At 41.1% G+C, this 25024-nt stretch overlaps 1 protein-coding gene across 1 annotated transcript in view; it reads left to right on the forward strand.

The window, feature by feature from the left end:
- Positions 1-25024, forward strand: part of LOC117505039 (NACHT, LRR and PYD domains-containing protein 3-like) — a 241888-nt gene that overhangs the window by 211082 nt on the left and 5782 nt on the right. Inside the window, exons 11-18 of the mRNA XM_034164562.1 lie at positions 1991-2110; positions 3395-3470; positions 7492-7696; positions 12108-13905; positions 13994-14167; positions 18321-18494; positions 21263-21433; positions 21627-21673. Of these exons, the coding sequence (XP_034020453.1) occupies positions 1991-2110; positions 3395-3470; positions 7492-7696; positions 12108-13905; positions 13994-14167; positions 18321-18494; positions 21263-21433; positions 21627-21673 (2765 nt within the window). The remainder of the gene's footprint in view (positions 1-1990; positions 2111-3394; positions 3471-7491; positions 7697-12107; positions 13906-13993; positions 14168-18320; positions 18495-21262; positions 21434-21626; positions 21674-25024) is intronic.

Here is a 25024-nt window from a genome sequence, read left to right on the forward strand (position 1 = left end):
ATCAAAACCAAGATTTTAAAATTAATTCTGGAGGCAATAGGGAGCCAATGGAGGGATTCCAAGATGTGGGCTCTCCTGTTGGTGCGGGTCAGAAGCCTCGCAGCAGAGTTCTGGACATACTGCAGCCGATTTATCTCCTTCTTACCCAGGCAAGTGAACAGGCTGTTGCAATAGTCCAACCACGTGGAGACAAAGGCATGGATGATCTCCTCTAATTCTTTCTGTGACACCAATTGTTTAAGTTTGGCGATATTTCGCAGTTGAAAGAAGCAATTCTTCACAAGCTTGCTTGCGTGCTGAGCAAGAGACATTCCTTCATCAAAAATAACGCCAAGGTTTCTAAGGCTTGTTTTTGCCATTAAGCCCAAGTCACCAAGGAGGCTCCTGATAACAGGAACAGCACTGTCAGGGGCAACAATAAGTGTCTCAGTTTTTTCAGAGTTCAGCTGCAGACGGTTTCCATTAAGCCACTTCTTCACCTGTGACAGGCAGTCAAATAAAGAGTTCAATTTGTGGACTTCTGAAATCTTAAAGGAACAGTACAGTTGTAAGTCGTCCGCAAACAGGTGGTAGGAAATATCCCTGAAGTCCTGAATCAACTGGCCGAGGGGAAGGACATACAATTGAAACAGCAGTGGCCCCAAAACAGAACCTTGCGGGACACCATACTGTAAAGCAGCTGTTTTCGATAGTTTATGGCCAGCCAACACACTAAAGGTCCTCTCCTCCAAGTATGAGGCAAACCACTTCAGCACGGAGCCCGACAACCCTACCAGATCGCGCAGCCGGTTGACCATAATGCTATGGTCGACGGTGTCGAAGGCTGCGGACAGGTCTAGCAGGACTAGGACCGTGCATCTTCCTGCATCAGCGGCCATCATGATATCACTAGACACTCTCAGTAGTGCGGTCTCGGTGGAGTGGTGTTTCCGAAAGCCTGACTGAAAAGTGTCATAGATGTTGTGCATCTCAAGGAAAGACGTTAGTTGTTTTGCAACCACTTTTTCCAGTATTTTTGCTAGAAAGGGGAGCTTCGATATTGGCCGGAAATTCTTAAGCTCAGACTGGTCCAAGTTAGGCTTTTTGAGTCTTGGTTCCACCACAGCATGTTTAAATGAGCTTGGAAAGAGACCGGATGACAGGGACATGTTGAACATTTTCATGACCCATTGCCCGATTGAGTCAAAAGTATCTAAAAAAAGCTTGGAGGGAAGGACATCAAATGGGCAAGAGGTCAGGTTCATTTTAGTTGCAACTGCTGCAATGTCTTCTAGTGACACTCGGTTAGAAGATGACCAGACCTGTAGTGGCAGTTCAGGCCGGACTGGGCCAGACCACAAGGGGTCAGTAAAGGCATTTTTTATGTGTCTGACCTTATCAACAAAGAACTCCAAGAGGTCAGAATTGACATTAATGGAGTTATTCTGTCAGTATTCACACAAAACCATAAGTCAGCATGACTTTATTTTTCAAGACCTCCACCTGACCGGAGCATTGTGATTGGTAGAGAGGTGGCTTTGTGGCTGCTCTCAGGGTGCTTCTGTGCTGTAGCTGTGTAGCTTCCAGCAGAGGCAGCATGTTCAAACATAGAAAGTACTGGCTCATTGTTTGGGCCTTTTGTCGCTTTTGATGCTTCCAAAAATGATCGTGGTGTTAAAACTCAAATTCAGCTTGTTAGTAGTTGCAAATGTACCAGAGACAATACTGGAAGTTATCGGTTATTGGTTATCTGTAACTTCTGATACATTTTTGGGTGGTTTTTCGGTTTATCTTTATCAAAGATAACGAAACAGTTATCTGATTATCTGTTATTGAAGTTAATTTTTTGGTTATCTGTGCCCACCACTGTTAAAATCAAGCTCTTAGAATATTGAGATCAATTCACAGGTTCATATTTTGATGCAATTGTATCTTTAACTTTAAAATTATATATAGGTATAGTATATTTTTGCCCTGTCAAACATTACTGTTGTTGCTCTTTTTCTCTCAGGTTCTGTCAGAGTCCACATTCATCTGGACCTGTTCCCAGCAATGTGTCCATGAGAGGTGGTGGCCGGTCTATCGGAGCACCTCCAGATCTAAAGGGGCAACGGCCCTCTCGTGGAAAGATGTAAGTTCTTATTGATACTAAAATATTCCTGTGTTCATATTTGCATAATTACAAATATCTGTACAAAATCCAATCATTCTGGTTGACTTCAAATTGTGATCTTTGCTATTACTGTGACATTTTAAGTTCTGTTAGAAAGTCTTTGTGTTGATTGTTGTGCACCTTTAGTCACAGCCGTGTTGTTGTTGTTGTATTGTTTTTACTTCTTTAATAAATAATCAGTCATTAATTAGCAAATCCGTGATACAGTGACAATCTCATTTCTCAGATCGTTACAGTTTTATCTTCTATCCAGTGGTGGGCAAGCTTTGATAACCACTAAACCGCTAACTGAAAGTTAACTTTTATAATGCTAAACCGATAAACTGCGAAAAAAATTTAACGGAAGTTACAGCTAACTGCTAACTTTTAGTATTGACTCTGTCGCAACCACATCTGAGTTTAAGCGCAGCATTTCGATTTTAAGCGCCACAGGGGCTGCTGGGCATTCCCAGGATTACAAACACAAAACAGATGCACAAAAAATTAAATAAGTAAAAATAAAACCCCAAACACTGTATCCTCTTTATCAAAAGCAGTAAATCGCAGTATTAGAAGTCACAGTTTATCTCTATATTGTATATTTATAAACCGTTAATGTAACTATGGCTCCCCCCGTATTGCGTTCACAAACAGAAAACAAATGCACGAAAAATAAATAAATAAAAATAAAAATACTGACCTTTGAGTTGCTTACATCCAGTTTTTGTCCACAGTGTAACTTTATCGGCTCTATGTTGCAACAACAGCAGCGCTTGTGTGCTTTCACCTGTGAACCAGAAGTGTTAGCTAGCTCTCTGTGTTCATAAACAGGAACTAACATGTATGATTTTATGGTTTACAAACGTTTTTGACCATTAACTTTACTAATTTTACCAGCAAAAAAATGTTAGCTTACTGAAAGTTAGCGGAACTAAATTTAGCAGAAGCTAATTGGTCCGCTGACGGTTTTCAAAGTTAGCTGAAAAGCTAATCCACTAATGAAAATGTTAGCTTTGATAATTAGAGGTTATTGGGTTAGCGGAACTGTGCCCACCACTGCTTTTATCCTGAGCTGATCATCTTAAAGAGCCGTAATTCATTACATCAGTCTGCTTGGCCTTAAAGTTGAACAGCTATGAGTTGAGTCAGGACGTATTTCCACAACACTCATTAGGATTAAATGATCTTTTATAAATTTCTTAAAATGAACAGCAAACAATGATGCAGGTTATTGAGGATTTGTAAACTGTTCTTTGTCCACAGATGGAAGAAGCGGCAGCTCTCAGAAGTTCTCAGTCTTCAGTTTCCTCAGCAGCATCACATGGATGACATATTTCTGGTCTGTTGACATAAGTCTGATATTATCAATATTTCAATTTCAATTTAATTTATATAGCGCCAAATCATGACAAACAGTTGCCCCAAGGCGCTTCATATTGCAAGGCAAAAGCCATACAATAATCACAGAAAACCCCCAACGGTCAAAACGACCCCCTATGAGCAAGTACTTATTCATGTATTCATGTATTCAAGTAATATTCATGATGTGCCTGTGTTGTTCAGATTCAGGTCTGGGCTCTGGCTGGGCCACTCAAGGACATTCACAGAGTTGTCCTGAAGGTCAAGAGCACTCTGGAGCAGGTTTTTATCCAGGATGTCTCTGTACATTGCTGCATTCATCTTTCCCTCAATCCTACAACATAAAATTTAAATAAATAATTTAAAATGAATAAAACATTTCAAATACATAATTAAAAGCAGAAGTAAAAGAATAAAACAGATTAAAAAAATAAAAACTATTCATACCAAAGAGAATAAAAATGGATTTTCAGTCTTGACTTAAAAATGTCCACGGACTCCGACTGCCTCACGGTTGCAGGAAGACTTCTTCACCCTGGGAACACAGAGAAGTCCCGCATCCTGCAACCGCAAAGCCCAGGCCGGCACCAGATCAGAAGTTCAGATCTGATCAGAAGTTCCACCAGATCAGCCAGATAAAATGGCGCCAGTCCATTGAACAACTTTATAAGTCGATAACAAAACCTTAAAATTTGCTGTCACAGAGACAGGGAGCCAGTGCAAGGATGCCAAAATGGGTGTGATATGTTCAGACCTTCTGCTATGTGTCAACAATCTGGCGGCAGCGTTCTGAACCAGCTGAAGACCCCTAATGCTGGACTGCGGTAACCCTGAAAATAGAACATAACAATAATCTAGTCTAGAAGAAGCAAAAGCATGAATCAGGGTCTAAACATCAGCCATAGACAGGCATCGTTTCTGCATAAAAGTGACTTTAGAATGATTTAAGAGGTTTTATCTTTATCATCTGATGGTTAATAATCCCATTAATCCATTTGATCACTTTGGGTGAAGAGACTTCATCTCAGACGTGCTGCTGTGGTCCGAAATGATGCATGCGTGGTGAAAGCAGGTGGACCGATTTTTAGGGACGGTCTGCGACAATAGTTACACCATAACTGCTCTTCAGTTACAGTGTTTGCAGGAATATGCACTGCTAATAAATAAATAAATAAATAAGTCTGTTTTTACTGTTAAAAAACAGAATAATTCAATAAAAAAATGCAGTAATTCTAATTCACACACACAAACAAACAAACAAAAAACAGTAAATCCAACACAATTGTTCTGCTTAATTATCGTTATCATGCTGTTTTTAAAGTAATTATTTGTGTTGAGTTTAAATGCCATTCTTATTTATTGTGCATTGAATCCCATCCAATGAGATTTTTTTTTGTGCTGCCCCCATGTTGCTCAGAACCACCACAATAGATCCATGTTTTTGTTTTTTGTTTTTTTCTAACACCTTCACCTACAGAAAGTGAATGGGCATCAGGCTGCCTTGATCCCGGGATATTTCACTTAAAAGACAATTATGCTTACTGGTGCACCATTGTGCTATGACACAACAAGAATTGAATTGAATTGAATTTTGAATTGAATTTATTAAACACCCATGCAACAAAATTTCACAAAGATACAACCACAAAACAGTCAAATAAAAAAAGACAGTAAGAAAAAAATAATATACACAGTGCCGAAAGGTGTAGGCAGAAGCAAAGCTTATCAACACCTATACCCCTCCATGAAGTCAAATCAAACCAGGCATATGTGCCTGTTCATAAACATTCATTTCTAAACAAAATCTGAACAGCAGCTCATAATTACAATTAAAAGAAAAATATTTCCAAACAGCTGCCAATACAAGGTGGCTACCAACACCTTCATACAACACAACCCCTTTCATCTAATACATATCTGGAAAATAATAATTTCTTTGTATTTGAACCAGTTGATATCTGGACATCACTTGAGTTCCTCAGGTAGATTATTCCATTAATTAGGACCACAAATGGAGACACAGAAGTATTTCCTGGTTGTCCTACCGCCAGCAATTTTAAAATGATACAAACCCCTTAAATCAGGGGTGGGCAATTAATTTTTACAAGGGGCCACATAGGGAACCTGAATTATGTCCGAGGGCCACACCATCGATAACTCGGCCGTCTCCCATTACAAATTTTAAAAAAAATTACCTATTTAATAGCTTTTATAGGTAATTTTTATTATTGTAATAATATGTAAATATTTAAATATATCTAAATAAACCTCTCTAATTATTTGCAACACAGAAGCTTGACATTTTTAATATATGTAATAATAATCACAGACCTCATGAGGGCCGGACAGAGACATGCAAAGGGCTGCATGTGGCCCCCGGGCCGCAGTTTGCCCAGGTCTGCCTTAAATTATACATTCCTTCACTTTGCGTAAAATATTCCTGAATTCTAAATGGTAATTGCTTATTTTTCGCTTTATACATCAATTGAACAGTCTCGAATGAAATCATATCATAAAGTTTTAATATCTTCGATTTAATGAACAGTGGATTGGTATGCTCCTGATACCCTGCATTGTGGATTGTTCTTAATGCTCTTTTTTGAAGGATGAATAGTGGTTGCACTGTAGTTTTATAGTTATTGCCCCAGACTTCAGCACAGTACGTCAAGTAAGGTGCAATCAATGCACAATACAGAGTGTGTTGTGATTTGGCATCAAGAATGTGCTTTGCCTTATTTAATACTGCAATACTTTTGGAAGTTTTCTTTTGAATATGTTGAACGTGAGCTTTCCAGTTAATTCTGTCATCAATAACCACACCTAACAACTTGTTCTCTTTGACACATTCTATGTTTACCCCAAGTACATTTAACTGTCCTTTTTTTATAATTTCCAAATAAGATTATTTTAGTTTTAGACCAATTTAATGACAATTTGTTAAGATCAAACCAACTCTTCAACTTTATCATTTCAGTTCTTAAATCAAGTAATAATTGTTGCAAATTCTCTACTGAACAAAACAAGTTTGTGTCATCAGCAAAGAGAACTGCTTTAAACACATCCGAAACTTTACATAAATCGTTGATATATAAAATCAATAATTTTGGTCCCAACACAGAGCCCTGGGGAACCCCGCAAACGATGTCCAGATATGAAGAACAGTAGTCCCCGTATTCAATAATAATTCAACTTTATGATCCCATAAAGTTCCAACTTTTGAAATATGTTGTGATCAACTGTGTTGAAAGCCTTTCTTAGATCATTAAATAAACCAATTACTAATTCCCTTTGGTCCACATGTTTATTGATCTCTTCTATTACATTGAACATAGCCAGTGCAGTGGACCTTTTCGCTCTGAACCCATATTGACTGTCATCAAGCAAGTTGTGTCATTCAATAATTTTTTCCAATCTGTTATTATAAAGTTTTTCCAATATCTTAGAAAATTTTAGGAACCACTCTGAAAACATAATATAATAATAAATATAATGGTGTATCATATAACATATATCATTTTTACTATATGTTAATATGCGGAGTTCTGAAAAAATCATGTTCATTTTGAACTCAGTAGGCTAAATATCAACCACATAAAACAGATTCTGCAGTTCATTACATTTTCAGAAGAAACAGAATATCCCTTTTTTAAGGCCGGCTTTACCCCAGTTTCCTTTATTTTATGCTAATTACAACAGCTTTGTACTGGAACACTTACAGTATATTCTGTAAAAGTATTTACATTTTTTTACAGAATTATTCTGGCAACCACAGCTGCCATTTCTTTCTCAATTAAAAACGATATCATTTTTGGATTTATTATTTATTTAGTTTTATGCAGTGTGCGGACAGGGTGAGATCCCATAGGCAGAGTTGGGTCAGTTCTTTGCCTGGGTGGTTGCCATCCTTGTCCCTGGGCTTTTAAGTTGTGTCGTGGGTGCAGTGCTCCACACCATCTGGTAATTGCTCCCAGATCTGACCTGATATTTATATTCTCTTCCAGGATATCGAGGAGTACGTGGTCATGTATGTGAGAAGTGAGCTGAAGAGGATCCAGAAATTTCTCCTTACAAATGAGTCTGAATGCTTTGGGAGCCAAAGTGAGAAGGAGGAGTTGATGAGGCGCAACAGAGACGCTGTGCTGAACCTCACACTGAACTTCATGAGGATATTGAAGCAGGAGGAGCTGGCTGACTATTTGCAAAGCAGTAAGAGCATTTCTCTTATCACTGAACACAGATACAACATAATATGTGACGTTTGTAGACCTGATTGTGGTGGAGGGGTTTGTGTGATCCTGGGAGCAGTGTTGTTTGGAGTTTTAGCTCCTGGTTGGGCCTCCCTTGTCAAAGAGCAGTTCAACAATGATCCTTCATGATGGGCACAACAATGGCTAGAGTAACATTGCCTGGATTCGGGAAACCGGGGGCTCAGCCAGGCCTGGGGAGAAGCACGTAGGCCACTGTGGATGGGGCCGATCTGATCCAGTATTGGGCTCGGGTCTGATATTGATGTTAGTCATGTATCAGATATCACAGGACAGGTCTGAACCACTTTTCGATCCAAGCCCTCGCCATTTCATCAAATCAAAACATGATATGGTCGCCTGTTTTCTTCTGAATCACCAAGGTCACGGATATACAGTGAGGCAAATAAGTATTTGATCCACTGTTGAGTTTGCAAGTTTTGCCACCTACAATGAATGTAGAGGTCTGTAATTTTTATCGTAGGTACACTTCAACTGAGAGAGACAGAATCGAAAAAAATTCAGAAAATAACATTGTATGATTTTTAAATAATTAATTTGTATGTTATTACATGAAATAAGTATGTGATACAATAGAAAAACAGACCTTAATATTTGGTACAGAAACCTTGGTTTGCAATGACAGAGGTCAGACGTTTCTTGTCGTTCTTGACCAAGTTTGCACACTGCAGCAAGGATTTTGGTCCACTCCTCCGTCCTGATCTTCTCCAGATCTTTCAGGTTTCACGTTTCAGTGCCCTCCAAAGATTTTCTATTGAGTTCAGGTCAGGAGGCTGGCTCGGCCACTCCAGGACCTTGAAATGCCTCTTACAGAGCCCCTCTTTAGTTTCCCTGGCTGTGTTTGGGTTCATTGTCATGCTGGAAGACCCAACCACGACCCATCTTAAATACATGACCCCATCCATCCTCCCTTCATTATGGTGCAGTCATCCTGTCCCCTTTGCAGAAAAGCACCCCCAAAAATGATGTTTCCACCCCCATGCTTCATAGTTGGGACGGTGTTCTTGGGATTGTTCTCATCCTCCAAACACGGTGAGTGGAGTTGTTACAAAAAAGCCCTATTCTGGTCTCATCTGACCACATGACCTTCTCCCATGCCTCCTCTGGATCATCCAGATGGTCACTGATGAACTTCAAACAGGCCTGGACATGTGCTGGCTTGAGCAGGGGGACCTTGCTGCCCTGCAGGATTATAAACCATGACGGTTTAGTATGTTACAAATATAATCTTTGTGACTGTGGTCCCAGCTCTCTTCAGGTCATTGACCAGGTGTTCTGGGCTTTCTCAGAATCACCCTTACCCCACGAGGCGAGATCTTACATGGAGCCCCAGACCCAGGAAGACTGACAGTCATCTTGTGCTTCTTCCATTTTCTAATAATTACACCAACAGTTGTCTTCTTACCAAGCTCCTGGCCTGTTGTTCTGTAGCCTCTCCCAGCCTTGTGCAGGTCTACAGCTTTGTCCCCGGTGTCCTAAGACAGCTCTTCGGTCTTGGCTATGGTGGACAGGTTGGAGTGTGATTGAGTGTGTGGACATGTGTCTTTTATACAGGTTAAAACAGGTGCAGTTAATACAGGTAAAGAGTGCAGAATAGGAGGGATTCTTAAAGAAAAACTAAGGTCTGTGAGAGACAGAATTCTTGCTGGTTGGTAGGGAATCAAATACTTATTTCATACAATAACAGGCAAATTAATTATTTAAAAATCATACAATGTGATTTTCTGAATTTTCTTTTTAGATTCTGTCTTTCACATTTGAAATGCACCTATAATAAACATTACAGACCTCTCCATTCTTTGGAGGTGGGAAAACTTGCAAAATCGACAGTGGATCAAATACTTATTTACCTCACTGTGAAAATAACCTTCAAAATTTGGGTCATAATACTGGCAAATACCGTATTTTTTGCACCATGAGGCGCACCGGATTATAAGGCGTGCCCTCAATTAGCGGGTACTTAACCCTTACAAAAGGCGCACCGGATTATAAGGCGCGGCCTCAGTTAGCGGGTACTTAACCCTTACAAAAGGCGCATGCTAAAACATATATAGTCTACAAAAAAAAAAAAAAGGTCACGGAAGCAAAACGGTGAGTTTATTTGAACTTTTTAACAACTTTGAACTACCGGTATTTAACAATATGGTACTCACATTACTTTTTATTATGATTCTGTCACAAATCCATCGAAGTCTTCATCTTCTGTGTCTGAATTGAACAGCTGGTCTTCTAGCTGTGGCCACCTCGCTTTGTTTCTGCGGAAACTCCGTTTGGTCTTTTTAACTTGGCGCAGTTCATTTTCTTGTTTCCTCTCGCAGCTGCTCTATTCCCATGAACAACCACGTAACTGATAGCCTGCAGTTTGCCTCGTAAGCATGTCTCTTCGCTGGCGCCATTTTTGGGGGTCCGTAGACAAACAAATGTTGTTTTGCAGGATACCTGTAGTATACGGTAACTACCGGAGGAGTGGCGGAGGTAAGTGTACGTACCACGGACTCTTCTCTGATTGGTTTATCGCTGCCAGGGTACGTACTGTACGCTGCTAGCGTACGTACTTTACATATTACGTCCTTGTGTCAGCGGGAAATGGTCCGATATTCCGACAGTCAAAGACAACGTCGGTCGTTTTTACAGATTTTGGAATTCAGTGCGCACATAAGGCGCACCGGATTATTGGGCACACGGCCGATTTTTGTGAAAATTTAAGGCTTTTAGGTGCGCCTTATGGTGCGGAAAATACGGTACTATGATTTCTGTCCTTTTTTGATTAAAAAAAAAAAAAAAGTTTATTTGCCCTGCACTCAAGAGTTCCACACTGAACACAAAGAAGCTTAATTCAGATGCCTCTGCCTGATGGAAAATAAATAAATAAATCAGTGTAAACATCAGGTGTGTTAGACGAATTAACAGATGGTAGGAAAAATGTTTCCGACTCCATGCATGAGAGGTTGGTAGTGGCCCTTTATTTTCATTTCTGAAAGGTGGCAACCCTAGAGGTCAGAGTCATGGAATCAGAGGGGTCCATCTTCAAGGCCTCCATTGCTGAGCTGGCTGCTTTGCATTGTGCCCATACAGTTGTTGGTGCTTGTTGTGGAGGCAGTCAGTATCCCACAGATGTCATTCGATTGAAGAAGGAGGCCAGGCCTTTTGGTTGGCACATTCAGTAAATAGGTGCCGACAGGCTGGAAGGACTGTAGCCTCCGTGGTCACTGAGGCAAAACTTCAGTGTGAGAGAAGTTTGGAGAGGCCATTGAGAATGACATTGAGTCAACCTCTTAACCCTGGTTGTATTCAGCAAGGGTGGAGGGCTGCTAACCTCAACTGACAGGTAAGCCATCAGGAAGTAGAAAAGAACACTTTGAGGATCTCCTCAAGTCGACAGACATACCCTGCTTAGAGGAGGCAGGAATGAAAGACTTGGGGCAGATATGGTGCCATCGTCCCTGCCAAAGTCACTAAGGCAGTCAAAAAAACTCTTCAGTGGCAAGTCACCAGGAATGAATGAGATTTGCCCTGAGATGCTGAAGTGTCTGGATGTTGTTGGGCTGTCATGGGTGACACAATGTTGCATAGAAATATGGAACTGTACTTCTGGAGTAGTAAACTGGGTACATGGTCTGTATCTTTAAAAAGGGGAACCAGAAACTATGTTCTAACTGTAGAGGAATAACATTTTTCAGCCTTCCTGGGAAAGCCTATGCTAGGGTACTGGAGAGGATACCCAGACTGATAGTTGAACCTTATATTCAAGGATTCATCCAGGCAGTGGAACGTTGAACCAGCCCTTTATCCTGAGACTGATATTAGAAGAGGCTTGGGAGTACGCCCAACCAGTTGATAAGTGTTCTGTGGACTTTGAAAAGGCAAACGACCAGGTGTCCTTTTGGGGGGTGCTGTAGGAATGCGGGGTACTAGAACCACTGCAGTGCACAATCCAGTCTCTATACAACCAAAGTAGGAGATGCGTTTGTAAGACCTGTTCCTGGTGAGTATTGGACTCCAACAGGGCCGCCCCTTGTCACAAGTCCTGTTCATAATGTTCATGGACTGGACTGTGTCCAGTTTGGTGATCTCAGAATTACATCTCTACTTTTTGTGCATTATATGTTTCTGTTGGCGTCATTGGCTTGTTACCTCTGATGTGTACTGTGCAGGTTTGAGCCTGACTATGAAGAGAAGCATGTCCTGGGTCTTACCTGGGGAAGACCCAGGTAATGCAAGAGGCATTATGTTTTCTAGATGGCTTGGGAATACCTTGGGATACCCCTGAAAATGAATGAATGAATGCATTCCATCAAAAACAGATAATTGCAGCATAATTCAAATCTGATCTTTGCTGTTTGTTCTTTCAGGAACTTGTGCTGAGGTTTGTCGGCGTAAACACAAATCGAAAATGAAGCAGAAGTTTCAGCCTATGTTTGAGGGGATCTCGAAAGCAGGAAAGGCGACTCATCTGAATGAGATCTACACAGAGCTCTACATCACAGAGGGTGGGGCTTCAGAGATCAATGAGGAACATGAGGTCAGACAGATTGAAACAGCATCCAGAAAAACAGACACAAAAGCAATCACATTTGAAGACATCTTCAAAGCCTCAGCTGACACACAGCCACCAATCAGAACAGTGCTGACAAAGGGCGTGGCCGGCATCGGGAAAACGTTCTTAACACAGAAGTTCACTCTGGACTGGGCTGAAGACAAAACTAACCAGGACGTCCACTTCATATTTCCATTCACTTTCAAAGAGCTGAATGTGTTGAAAAAGAAGAAGTTTAGCTTGATGGAACTTGTTCATCACTTCTTTCCTGAAACCAAAGAAGCAGGAATCTTTAACTTCCAACACTTCCAGGTGTTGTTTATCTTTTGTGGTCTGGATGAGTGTCGCCTCCCTCTGGACTTCCACAGCAGTGACGTCCTGACTGATGTCACAGAGCCGAGTTCAGTGGATGTTCTGCTGACAAACCTCATCAGGAGGAACCTGTTTCCCTCTGCTCGCCTCTGGGTAACCACACGACCTGCAGCAGCCAATCAGATCCCTCCTGAGTGTGTTGACATGGTGACAGAGGTCAGAGGCTTCACTGACTATCAGAAGGAGGAGTACTTCAGGAGGAAATTCAGAGATGAGGAGCAGTCCAGAAGAATCATCTCCCACATGAAGACATCACGAAGCCTCCACATCATGTGTCACATCCCAATCTTCTGCTGGATCATTGCTACAGTTCTGGAGGATTTGGTGAAAACCACAGATACACCAGAGCTGCCGAAGACCCTGACTGAGATGTACATCTACTTCCTGGTGGTTCAGTCCAAAAGGAAGAAAGTTAAATATGATGGAGGAGCTGAGACAGATCCACTGTGGAATCCAGAGAACAGGGAGATGATTGTGTCTCTGGGAAAACTGGCTTTTGAGCAGCTGCAGAAAGGGAACCTGACCTTCTATGAATCAGACCTGACAGACTGTGGCATCGACATCAGAGCAGCTTCAGTGTACTCAGGAGTCTTCACACAGATCTTTAAAGAGGAGAATTTCCTTGACCAGGAGAAGGTGTTCTGCTTCGTCCATTTGAGTGTTCAGGAGTTTCTGGCTGCTGTTTATGTCCATCTGACCTTCACCCAGTCTGGAGTCAATCTGCTGTCAAAAGAACAAACAACATCCAGAAGAATGAAAATATCTAAAGACACACCTGAATTAATGCTTCTTCACCAGAGTGCTGTAGACAAAACCATACGGAGTCCAAATGGACTCCTGGATTTGTTCCTCCGCTTCCTCCTGGGTCTTTCCCTGAAGACCAGTGAGAAGTTATTGCAAGGTCTAATAACGCAGACGGACAGAATTTCAGAGTCCAATCAGAAAACTGTCACCTACATCAAGAAGAAGCTCAATGAAAATCTCTCTGCAGAGAGAAGCATCAATCTGATCCACTGTCTGAATGAGCTGAAGGATCATTCTCTTGTGGATCACATCCAACAGTTTCTGAGCTCAGGAAGAGTTTCCACAGAAAATCTGACTCCTGCTCATTGTTCAGCTCTGGTCTTCATCTTACTGTCATCAGAACAGCATCTGGATGTGTTTGACCCAAAGAAGTACTCTGCTTCATGTGAGGCTCTTCCAAGGTTCCTACCAGTGATCAAAGCATCTAAAAAAGTCTTGTAAGTCTTGTAAGGACACAGATACTTTGAAATTTTAACAGATTACAATGACATAATTGAACCATTGTCTTTTTAATCTTCTGTGCAGGCTGTCAGGCTGCAATCTGTCAGAGAGAAACTGTGAAGATCTGTCATCAGTTCTCAGCTCTCAGTCCTCTAGTCTGAGGGAACTGGACCTGAGTTTCAACAAGTTGCAGTATTCAGAAGTGAAGCTGCTGTGTGCTGGACTGAAGAGTCCACACTGTAAACTGGAAACTCTCAGGTCAGAACAAATTGCCTGGAATCATGCAGGTCATTCAACCACTGAAGGACCATCGAGAAGAAGAGCCTGATCTTTAACTATTATTTGAGGCGTAAACTCTTATCCTTGCTGATGGACACATTTATTGTTTAAGTGAAACATAACCACTGTAATAAAAGAGCAAGCAAAAGAGTTGATGGAGTAATGGTGGGAGTGTTGTTTTGTGGGACTATTGGGAGCACACCCTGGGAGGTATTGGTCTGGCAGTGATCCTCCCATTATCTCGGATGCGTGACATTGACTCAGATGACTGCAGAGGTGTATGTAGACATTTCCAGCTCTTGCCCCAGTATTCGGCCCCAGGTTAGGTTTGGGTCCACTGTGGTTTTGGGTTCTGATGTTACAACTGATGGTCTGTGTGCTATAACTGATGCCCACAGGACTGGATCTTTCCATTCAGTATGATTGAATGTGCCCTTTTCTTGGGAAATTGGTCTGCTGTCCCCATGGTTTGTTCTTGCCTCCTGATGGAGTGGGGCATTTGTCCTGGTGCTGGTAATGTCATCTCCCAAGGAGGCTCTGTGCTGCTTGTGATGGCAACGGGCTCTCCATGTACCCCAGTGTCATGGTTCAGCAGTCAGTCACCAACCACCAAAGATAGTACTGGTCATGAAACAGCCGAGGGGCATGGAACCCATTGTCCTGGTTGCCTTTGTTGGTGAGGAAAGGTCTACTGATTGAACTGTGAAATGTTGGACACCTATACTGGTTCGCTAAAAACTGCCAATTAAAAAATAACTTGTTTACTGTCACTACTCCATGCGGATTTACTCAGGTCATTAATAAATCTACAAGAATACATGTTAAGAATGATGGTGACATGTATTGATCACATTTTTACGAATTCTCCTGAGCGGTGTCATAAAGCAGTTTCTGTTCCCATTGGCTGCAGCGATCATAACCTGATCATAACTGTATTAGCCACGATGGTAGGTAGACCTGGACCCACAGTAATATTCAAAAGGTCATATAAAATGTTTAATAATGAGAAATTTGTTGATGATGTGAAAGCTATTTATTGGTCTGAGGTGTTATCGATCCACAATCCTGAAAATCACACTTGGAAGATTTAATAGCTTATTCATGCCTTTAGTGGAAATTCATGTGCCTTTGAGGAAGCTTACTGTCAGGAATATCGTCACACCCTGGTTGGATGATGAAATTAAAGACTCAGATCACATTAAAAAAGACGGCAATTATAACAGAAAATACATCTGACTGGGACCTTTATTGTAAAATGAGGAACTCTGTCACTAAACTTAATCGAAAAACAGGATCAATTCATCCTTTCTTGAGGTAGATAATACATTTATAACAAAGCCAGTAGATAATTATAATAATGATTATTTTATAAGCAAACTTAGACAAATTAAGAGAAAATATGCCTAATCTGAGTAAAGCTAAATCCTGTCTATTGATAAGAAATAAAATTATGAATAATAAAAACATCAGGTTGAAATTTCAAGAAGTATGTATAAATAAGGTAAGGGAATTCCTGAAATCCTGTAAAGACAAGCCCCCGTTTTGACGGTCTTGACAGTAGGCTTCTCAGACTAGCAGTTGATTGCATCGCTCCTGTTTTGCCCATATAAAAAAACCTCAGTTTTACTTGCAACACATGTCCACAAGCGTGGAAACGGGCTAAAATTATTCCACTACAGAAAAATAAAATTATGTTCTCGACTTTAAACAGTTAACCCATAAGAATTCTACCTGTGTTAGGAAAAATTATGGAGTCTATTGTATATGAGCAAATTAGTAACAATTTTTCATCAAATAATTTAATCAAGGATTTCCAGCATGCATATAGAAAGAGTCACTCCACTGCCACGCCATTGGCTCAGATGTCTGATGATTGGCTCAGAGAGGTTGAAAAGAACAATATAGTCGGCACTGTGTTTCTCGATTTCTCTGTTGCTTTCGATATTATTGACCATGATTTGTTATTGGAAAAACTTGTTGGTTATGGTTTTGAGCTATCAGCTCTTACTTGGCTTTATACTTACCTATCTAACAGGACACAGTGTTTTTTAATGGCAGCTTTTCTGGCACCAGGAGTGTAGTATGTGGAGTGCCACAAGGGAGTTGTCTCTGCCCACTATTATTTACAATTTTCACAAATAATTTACCATATATTTTTGATAAAGTTAGTATAGTGATGTATGCAGATGATTCAACCCTTTATACATCAGCACGCTGACACAATTACTTGGAAGCTGCTTTAAATATGGAACTGTACAAGGTAGTTGACTGGGTAATATCCAATAAGCTAGTGTTAAATACGGTAAAGACTAACTGCATGATTATTGGCTCCAGTCGTGTTATTATGAAAAACCCCGTATTAAACATTAAAATTAATAATATGAGAATAAATCAAGTACATGAGACTAAGCTGCTGGGTGTAATGGTAGACTCAAAATTATCATGGAAAAAACAATATTTTTGTTAAAATGAGCAGGGGTATATTGATTATGAGAAGACATGCAAGGTTTTTAAGTTGTACAACTTTGAATTATGCTATTAAAGCATTACTATTAGTATAACTGGACTATTGCCCAGCAGTTTGGGCAAATGCCTCCGGAGAAATGATGGATAAATTACAGATTATTCAAAATAGGGCTGCACATATAACCACTTAAGTGCAGTTATAGGACAAACATCATCACAATGCACAGAAATTTAAACTGGCTGTTAGTCAAAGACAGACTTTTGTATTCACTTATCATTTTTACCAGAAAGATTATTGTCACGAAGTTACCTCGTATTTTGTTTAGGAATTTCTCTTACAGTTCAGAAAATCATGGATACATAACTAGACATGCTGTGGTGGGAAACTTTACGTTACCTGTAGCCAGGACTAATACCATAAAGAACACTGTCATATTTAGGGGTATGAAGGAATGGAATTTATTACTGGAATGCATTAAACTCACTTCAAATGAATGTTCTCTTAAAGAACTTCTAAAACGACATCTGTTAATATAGCGAGCAATCTGGGTTTAACTTTTGATCATTTTTTTTTTTGTGTCGATAGACTGACGAAATGTGATGATGAATTTGATTGTTTTTGTTTTATTTTTTCCTTTTTTAAATTTCTTCTTTTATATATTTTTGAATGCATTTTTGATTATTGTATATTGTGTTTGTTGATTTGTGTGGACCCCAGGAAGAGTAGCTGCAGCTCTGCTGCAGCTAATGGGGATCCAAGTAAACAAATAAATAAACTGTTGGATGATCTTGTGATCTTGGCAGAATCAATGGATAGCACTTGAGAAGCTGAGTGTCTGGGTTTGCGATGCCCCTGGATCAAGACTTAAGATCGAGGCTTTCATTGACTTCTTGGACTTGCCCATCAGAGTGTATCTGTATGTGGCAAAAGTGTTGGATTTGTAGATTCACTTGTCTCTGCACTGACGTTTATGTCTCTGGTTCCTCTGTCTTTGAGACTGAGTTACCTGAGAAGAATTTGCAGAGAAGAACTTGCAGAGTCATGAGGTCACTGGACAGAGGTGTTTGGCAATGCCAGTATTTTTGCAGGAGAATGAAGGTCTAAGTCTTGAGGGCCAAGTGTTTCCTGTCTTACTGTGTGGTTGTAAAACTTGGATGCTCACCAGTGACAGTAGCAGGTTTCTTCTGAGCGCTGCAATGACTTTTTGTTACTTAGTGCAACTCAGATGAGTAGTTGCACTTACATTGTGAGGGAACTTTCACAATGGAATTTTGGCCATTAGGCATATTTCTCTGTGCACAGTCCAGCACATGGGTGTTTTCATGATGAGGACTCCAGTGGCTGGAGAAGGCCAGATGGATGTTCACGCTTCACCTGACTGTGGCAGATGGATGGCAACTGGCCTGGGAGGTTGATATCCAGGACCCAGGACTTGCTTGCTTGTTTGTGTGCGAGCAAGTAAGCAGGTTGGTGGGTGTGACAGCACGATGGTGGTCTTGCATCATAATGTCGGCAACCATCTGTGACGGACGATTCCTTCATCCAAATGCTCAGCCTTACAGGATACCCAGATCTCTGTTATGTGAAATGCTTCTGTGAATGATTGGTTGTGTAAATTGGTTGTTCGTCCTCAGCATATTTCTCCTTGTTCATCTTTGTCTTCAGGCTGAGTTTCTGTGATCTGACAAAGAAAAGCTGCACAGTTCTGTCATCAGTTCTCAGCTCTCAGTCCTCTCATCTGAGAGAACTGGACCTGAGTAACAACGAGCTGGAGGATTCAGGAGTGAAGCTGCTGTCTTCTGGACTGGAGAGTCCAGACTGTCACCTGAAGACTCTCAGGTGAGAAGTCATCGGTGTGTAAAACACCTTTGCTTCATGATGTTCTGCGATTGCTGATACAGAGATAGTAGCCAGGACCCTTGTCTTATTGTCAAGGACAAATAAAAAGACCCCCCCCCCCCCCCAAGAAAAAAGATGCTCATACATCAGTGGTACTTTTTGACATTCTCAGAATCGGGCAAGCACAAAGAGCTTTGTTTAAAGTCTACAAATTCTTGATTTTCATCAGTATTATGGAGCTCAAAGATGTTGAACTTTTCATGTTTACATCATCTGTCCAATGTTTCTGTGTAGGCTCTCAGTTGTCCAGGTGGTTTCCATAGTAGAGAAGCTTGAATCTTCGACTGGACTGGGTTAGGTCCAGTCGAAGATTCAAGCTTCTCTACTATCATCTGTCCAACCGTCTTTGGAGTAGTCCTCCAGGGGACAAAGGTGCAACAGCATACAGTCATGTGTATGGTATTTACAAAATGGCAGATGGAGTGTTTACTCATAGCATCTCTCAGAACCTAGAATTTGACACAAATATTTCTTGTTCATGATGAGAAACTATGCAACATTTTTACCTTAATTTTACAGTTTCTGGGAAATTGTAATCAATAAATGACTTGTTTTGGGGAGAATGCCAGACTCTTGTGAGTTTGGTCACAGGAATGGTAACATTGTCTGCAAGGTAACAAGAAAAACATGTTTGATCGTGATCCGTGATGTACCCATTGGAACTTTTTGTTCAGTTCACAATCTGTTAGTACTGTTATATATATATATATTTTTTTTTAGTTAGTTTTTTATTTAGTTTAGTTAGTTAGCTTCTTTTTTTTTTTTGTCTTGAGCTTCTTCTATGTTGCATTTTCTGCTACTACATGTGGTGCTGCCCCCAGTGGTGAACAAAAGGCGAACAGAGGCAGTGCCAACTTGGTGCAGCACAGTAGTAAAAAAAATTGAAGAAAGTCTCTGACCTTACAACCCCGATTTCAATGAAGTTGGGATGTTGTGTAAAATGTAAATAAAAACAGAATACAATCATTTGCAAATCCTCTTCAACCTATATTCAATTGAATACACCACAAACACAAGATATTTAATGTTCAAACTGGTAAACTTTATTGTTTTTGTGCAAATATTTGCTCATTTTAAAATGGATGCCTGAAACACGTTTCAAAAAAGTTGGGACAGTGGTATGTTTACTGCTGTGTTATCTCATCTTTCCTTCTAACAACACTCAGTAAGCTTTTGGGAACTGAGGACACTAATTGTTGAAGCTTTGTAGGTGGAATTCTTTCCCATTCTTGCTTGATGTACGACTTCAGTTGTTCAACACTCTGGGGTCTCCATTGTCGTATTGCGCTTAATAATGTGCCACACATTTTCAGTGGGCGACAGGTCTGGACTGCAGGCAGGCCAGTCTAGTACCCGCACTCTTTTACTACGAAGCCACACTGTTGTAACACGTGCAGTATGTGGCTTGGCATTGTCTTGCTGAAATAAGCAGGGACGTTCCTGAAAAAGTTGTTGCTTGGGTGACAGCATGTGTTGCTCCAAAACCTGGATTTACCTTTCAGCATTGACGGTGCCATCACAGATGTGTAAGTTGCCCATGCCATGGGCACTAACACACCACCATAACATCACAGATGCTAGCTTTTGAACTTTGCGCTGGTAAGAACCTGGATCTTCTTTTTCCTCTTTTGTCCGGAGGACATGACATCCATGATTTCCAAAAACAATTTGAAATGTGGACTATCAGACCACAGCACACTTTTCCACTTAGCGTCTGTCCATTTCAAATGAGCTCGGTCCCAGAGAAGGCAGCAGCGTTTCTGGATGTTGTTGATGTATGACTTTCACTTTACATGGTAGAGTTTTAACTTGCACTTGTAGATGTAGTGACGAACTGTGTTAACTGACATTGGTTTGCTGAAGTGTTCCTGAGCCCACATGCTAAGATCCTTTACACAATGATGTCGGTTTTAATACAGTGCCGCCTGAGGGATCGAAGGTCACAGGTGTTCAATGTTGGTTTTCGGCCTTGCCGCTTACGTGTAGAAAGTTCTCCAGATTTTCTGAATCTTCTGATTATATTATGGACTGTAGATGATGGAATCCCTAAATTCCTTGCAATTCAATGTTGAGAAACATTGTTCTTAAACTGTTGCACTATTTTTTCACAAAGTTGTTCACAAAGTGGTGATCCTCACCCCATCTTTGCTTGTAAATGGCTGAGCCTTTTGGGGATGCTCCTTTTATACCCAATGAACAATTAGTGTCCTCAGTTCCCAAATGCTTATTGAGTGTTGTTAGAAGGAAAGGTGATGTAACACAGTGGTAAACATACCACTGTCCCAGCTTTTTTGAAATGTGTTGCAGGCATCCATTTCAAAATGAGCAAATATTTGCACAAAAACAATAATGTTTATCAGTTTGAACATTAACTATCTTGTCTTTGTGGTGTATTCAATTGAATATAGGTTGAAGAGGATTTGCAAATCATTGTATGAATTCCTGCACAAAAAGTAGTTCCCAGATAATTGTGACATATTCCTGTGAGATAATGAGTATATCTCATTTAAATTAATTCTAAAATTTGCCACAGATGTTGACAAGACGGGGAAAATGCTTACTGCCAAAGCCTTGTTGATGGATGTTGGTGTTTGTAATGACAGTAACGAGCTCATCCTGCAGCAGACATCAGTGTGTCAGTGCTGCTGTAAGGTGTCGACCTCCTGACTCTGTCCTCACAGTCTGTGTGTTGTTTTGTGTGTCTGCAGGCTGTCAGGCTGTCTGATCACACATGAAGGCTGTGCTTCTCTGGCCTCAGCTCTGACCTCCAACCCCTCCTATCTGACAGAGCTGGACCTGAGCTACAACCATCCAGGAGACTCAGTGAAGCTGCTGTCTGCTGGACTGGAGGATCCACACTGGAGTCTGGACACTCTCAGGTATCAGAGGCTGAAAGACTTGGTCTGATTACTCCCACTGGTTCATATGGACCTGACAAAGAGCTCACACTCAGTTAAAATTCTTTTTTTTTACGGTATTAGTATTTTTGAGCAGCAGCTCTTTCAGCTCTAATTAAAAGTAGCTTGTTTACATCAGCACATAATTAAATAGCTGATCAGTGTCTCCTTTCAGGGTGGATCCCAGTGGAGTCCAGTGGTTGAAACGAGGTCTGAGGAAGTGTAAGTGTGTTTTTACTTTGATTTATCTGTTTCCATGGAAACCAAGTTTTGACATCACTCAATGATATCAAATGACATTAAAGTCTGTCGAGACCAAAGTGTGACTGATCAGTTATTGTTTACAGGTCTCAAATTCAAAATTCAAATTTATGAATTTATATAGCGCCTAATCGCGAGGTCGCCTTGAGGCGCTTCACAAACATCATTTAAAAAAGCAGAACAAAATGAATTAAAAGATTAAAACACAATAAAAAATGAAAACATAAATTTGTAAAAAGAATAAAAAACGACACGCAGTAACATAAGATAAGAGTGATAAAACAAGGAGAAAATGTCTTCAGTCTAGACTTAAATGTCTCCATGGAGTCCGATTTACAGATCTGCACGGGCAGATTGCTCCACAGAGCTGGGGCATGGTGAGAAAATGCTCTGTAACCCGCCGTCTTTTTTTCACCTGAGGGATACACAGTAGACCAGCACCCTATGAACGCAGGGCCTGAGCCGGTACATAGGGCTCAACCAGGTGGGCCAGGTAAAGAGGTGCTAGTCTGTGAACAATTTTGTAGGCCAATAACAACACCTTAAAGTCATTAAAGCTCTGTTCTTTTAACCAATTAACCACTCAGTACTTCAGCTCAACACCAAAAAATAAGAACTCTTGTTTCCACACTCCATGTCAGTACTGTATTTCTGTAGCTGCCATCAATTGAAGAATAGGGTGCAATACGAGGGGGTAAGAAGCCATTTAGAGACTCATCTCTCAAAAAGGTGAACTCACAAGAGAGCACCAAGGTGCTCATCTTTGGCAGTTGGCAACCATGCAGTGCTAAGAAATCATGTACACACCGGCCCCAAGGTTCAAATTTGAGGCAGGGTGGGTTCCTGGAACATCCTTTCTCTCACCAGGAAAGCCATCTCCCTTTGCTGATGAGGGACCTTGAAAAAATCCACACAGTGGGTGCTCTATCTGAGGTCAAGACACCAGCCCTTCAGTCTGTCGTTACACCTACTTTTGGTGAAATTGGCAGTCAGTGTGTCAGACATGCTCCTTTCAATTGTATCACATCCCTTCCCTGTCATTCAGAGTATTATGAGGCTCAGACTCAAGCATTCTGTGGGTGTTTTGTCTGTTTATTCAGTCTGTGGTCTGACCATGATGAGTGATGTCTCAGGGAGTAACACTTTATTGTAAGCTTCAGTCCGCGATTGATGACTCTGCCAGAGTCAACACTCTACTGGTCATGGGTTATTTCAGTGCAACCAGTGGTGCTGTCATTGCTTTCTTCGAATACTGGGTCAGCCCTCACAGATCTGGCAATTGCTTAAGAAAAGGCTTCACTGCTCCTTGATTTTTACAAAAATCAGGACCTACGAGTTGCTCAATCCTGGATTCAACATCCAGAGTTTTAGACCTGGAGTTGGGGAGCAGATGCACATTACCCTGCACCACCATGAGATGAGAAGAAACCATGCAGACCACAGACCACCCAGTAAAATAGTGTAGTCAGCCCCTCCCATAAGTGGGAGTGAAGCTTCCATGGGAGCATGAAGTGGAGGATACAAACCTCCAAACCCCACAGAGAGAGAGCGAGTCACTGACTGCCTACTGAACCAAGAGCCGACAACACCCCCATAGACCACCGTCCCCTCCCTGGTGTCAAGGGCCACACACTGAGGCCAAGGGAAGGGCTCCCACTAGCTCCTAGTGCCAGGCACACACTATACTCAAACACCCAACAGGTGACCACTCAGAGTGGGCCCTAGACAGTACTCCCCCGACCACACACACACACACACGCACTTGCAAACAAAGACCACAGAGCTACAGCAGCATGAAACCCTGTCCCGAATTCATGCCCACAATGTGAGCCACCGCCAAAAGGGTTGCCAACAAGCACGAGGGTCACGACCCCTAAACATACCCTATAAGGTCTCTGGCTGCTCTATCGGCACTTTCAATCCATACTTAAGGTTCGAGACCACCCGTGCCCATTCTGTATGGCAGAGGTCTCAAACCGGTTCTAGAAAGGGCCGAGAGGGTGCAGGCTTTCTGTGCAACCACCCACTCCAGCAGGTGATTTCACTAAATGAACCGGTTTGAGACCTCTGCTCTATGGAGTGTATGGGCGGGCATCCAATGGAAATATTTTCCAAATTAACATGTAGATCCATATTGATATTGAGCTTGGGACTCCGGCGAGGGTGGTTGCATCTCCTCCTCTCTTCTATCTCTGCTCCTACCTTCAAAGTCCCTACTTCACTGGACTGTGAATTCTTCAAACTATATTGGATTAACCATGGAACTGATCAGCTGGTCTCTGAACGCTATTGGCACCATTTTACCAGTTAAATGTGGTCTATTAAACATTAGGTCTCTCTCTTCTAAGTCCCTGTTGGTAAATGATATAATAATTGATCAACATATTGATTTATTCTGCCTTACAGAAACCTGGTTACAGCAGGATGAATATGTTAGTTTAAATGAGTCAACACCCCCGAGTCACACTAACTGTCAGAATGCTCGTAGCACGGGCCGGGGCGGAGGATTAGCAGCAATCTTCCATTCCAGCTTATTAATTAATCAAATACCCAGACAGAGCTTTAATTCAATTGAAAGCTTGACTCTTAGTCTTGTCCATCCAAATTGGAAGTCCCAAAAACCAGTTTTATTTATTATCTATCGTCCACCTGGTCGTTACTGTGAGTTTCTCTGTGAATTTTCAGACCTTTTGTCTGACTTAGTGCTTAGCTCAGATAAGATAATTATAGTGGGCGATTTTAACATCCACACAGATGCTGAGAATGACAGCCTCAACACTGCATTTAATCTATTATTAGACTCTATTGGCTTTGCTCAAAAAGTAAATGAGTCCACCCACCACTTTAATCATATCTTAGATCTTGTTCTGACTTATGGTATGGAAATAGAAGACTTAACAGTATTCCCTGAAAACTCCCTTCTGTCTGATCATTTCTTAATAACATTTACATTTACTCTGATGGACTACCCAGCAGTGGGGAATAAGTTTCATTACACTAGAAGTCTTTCAGAAAGCGCTGTAACTAGGTTTAAGGATATGATTCCTTCTTTATGTTCTCTAATGCCATATACCAACACAGTGCAGAGTAGCTACCTAAACTCTGTAAGTGAGATAGAGTATCTTGTCAATAGTTTTACATCCTCATTGAAGACAACTTTGGATGCTGTAGCTCCTCTAAAAAAGAGAGCTTTAAATCAGAAGTGCCTGACTCCGTGGTATAACTCACAAACTCGTAGCTTAAAGCAGATAACCCGTAAGTTGGAGAGGAAATGGCGTCTCACTAATTTAGAAGATCTTCACTTAGCCTGGA

Source organism: Thalassophryne amazonica, chromosome 23 (assembly GCF_902500255.1).
Source record: "Thalassophryne amazonica chromosome 23, fThaAma1.1, whole genome shotgun sequence".
NCBI classification, from domain to species: domain Eukaryota; kingdom Metazoa; phylum Chordata; class Actinopteri; order Batrachoidiformes; family Batrachoididae; genus Thalassophryne; species Thalassophryne amazonica.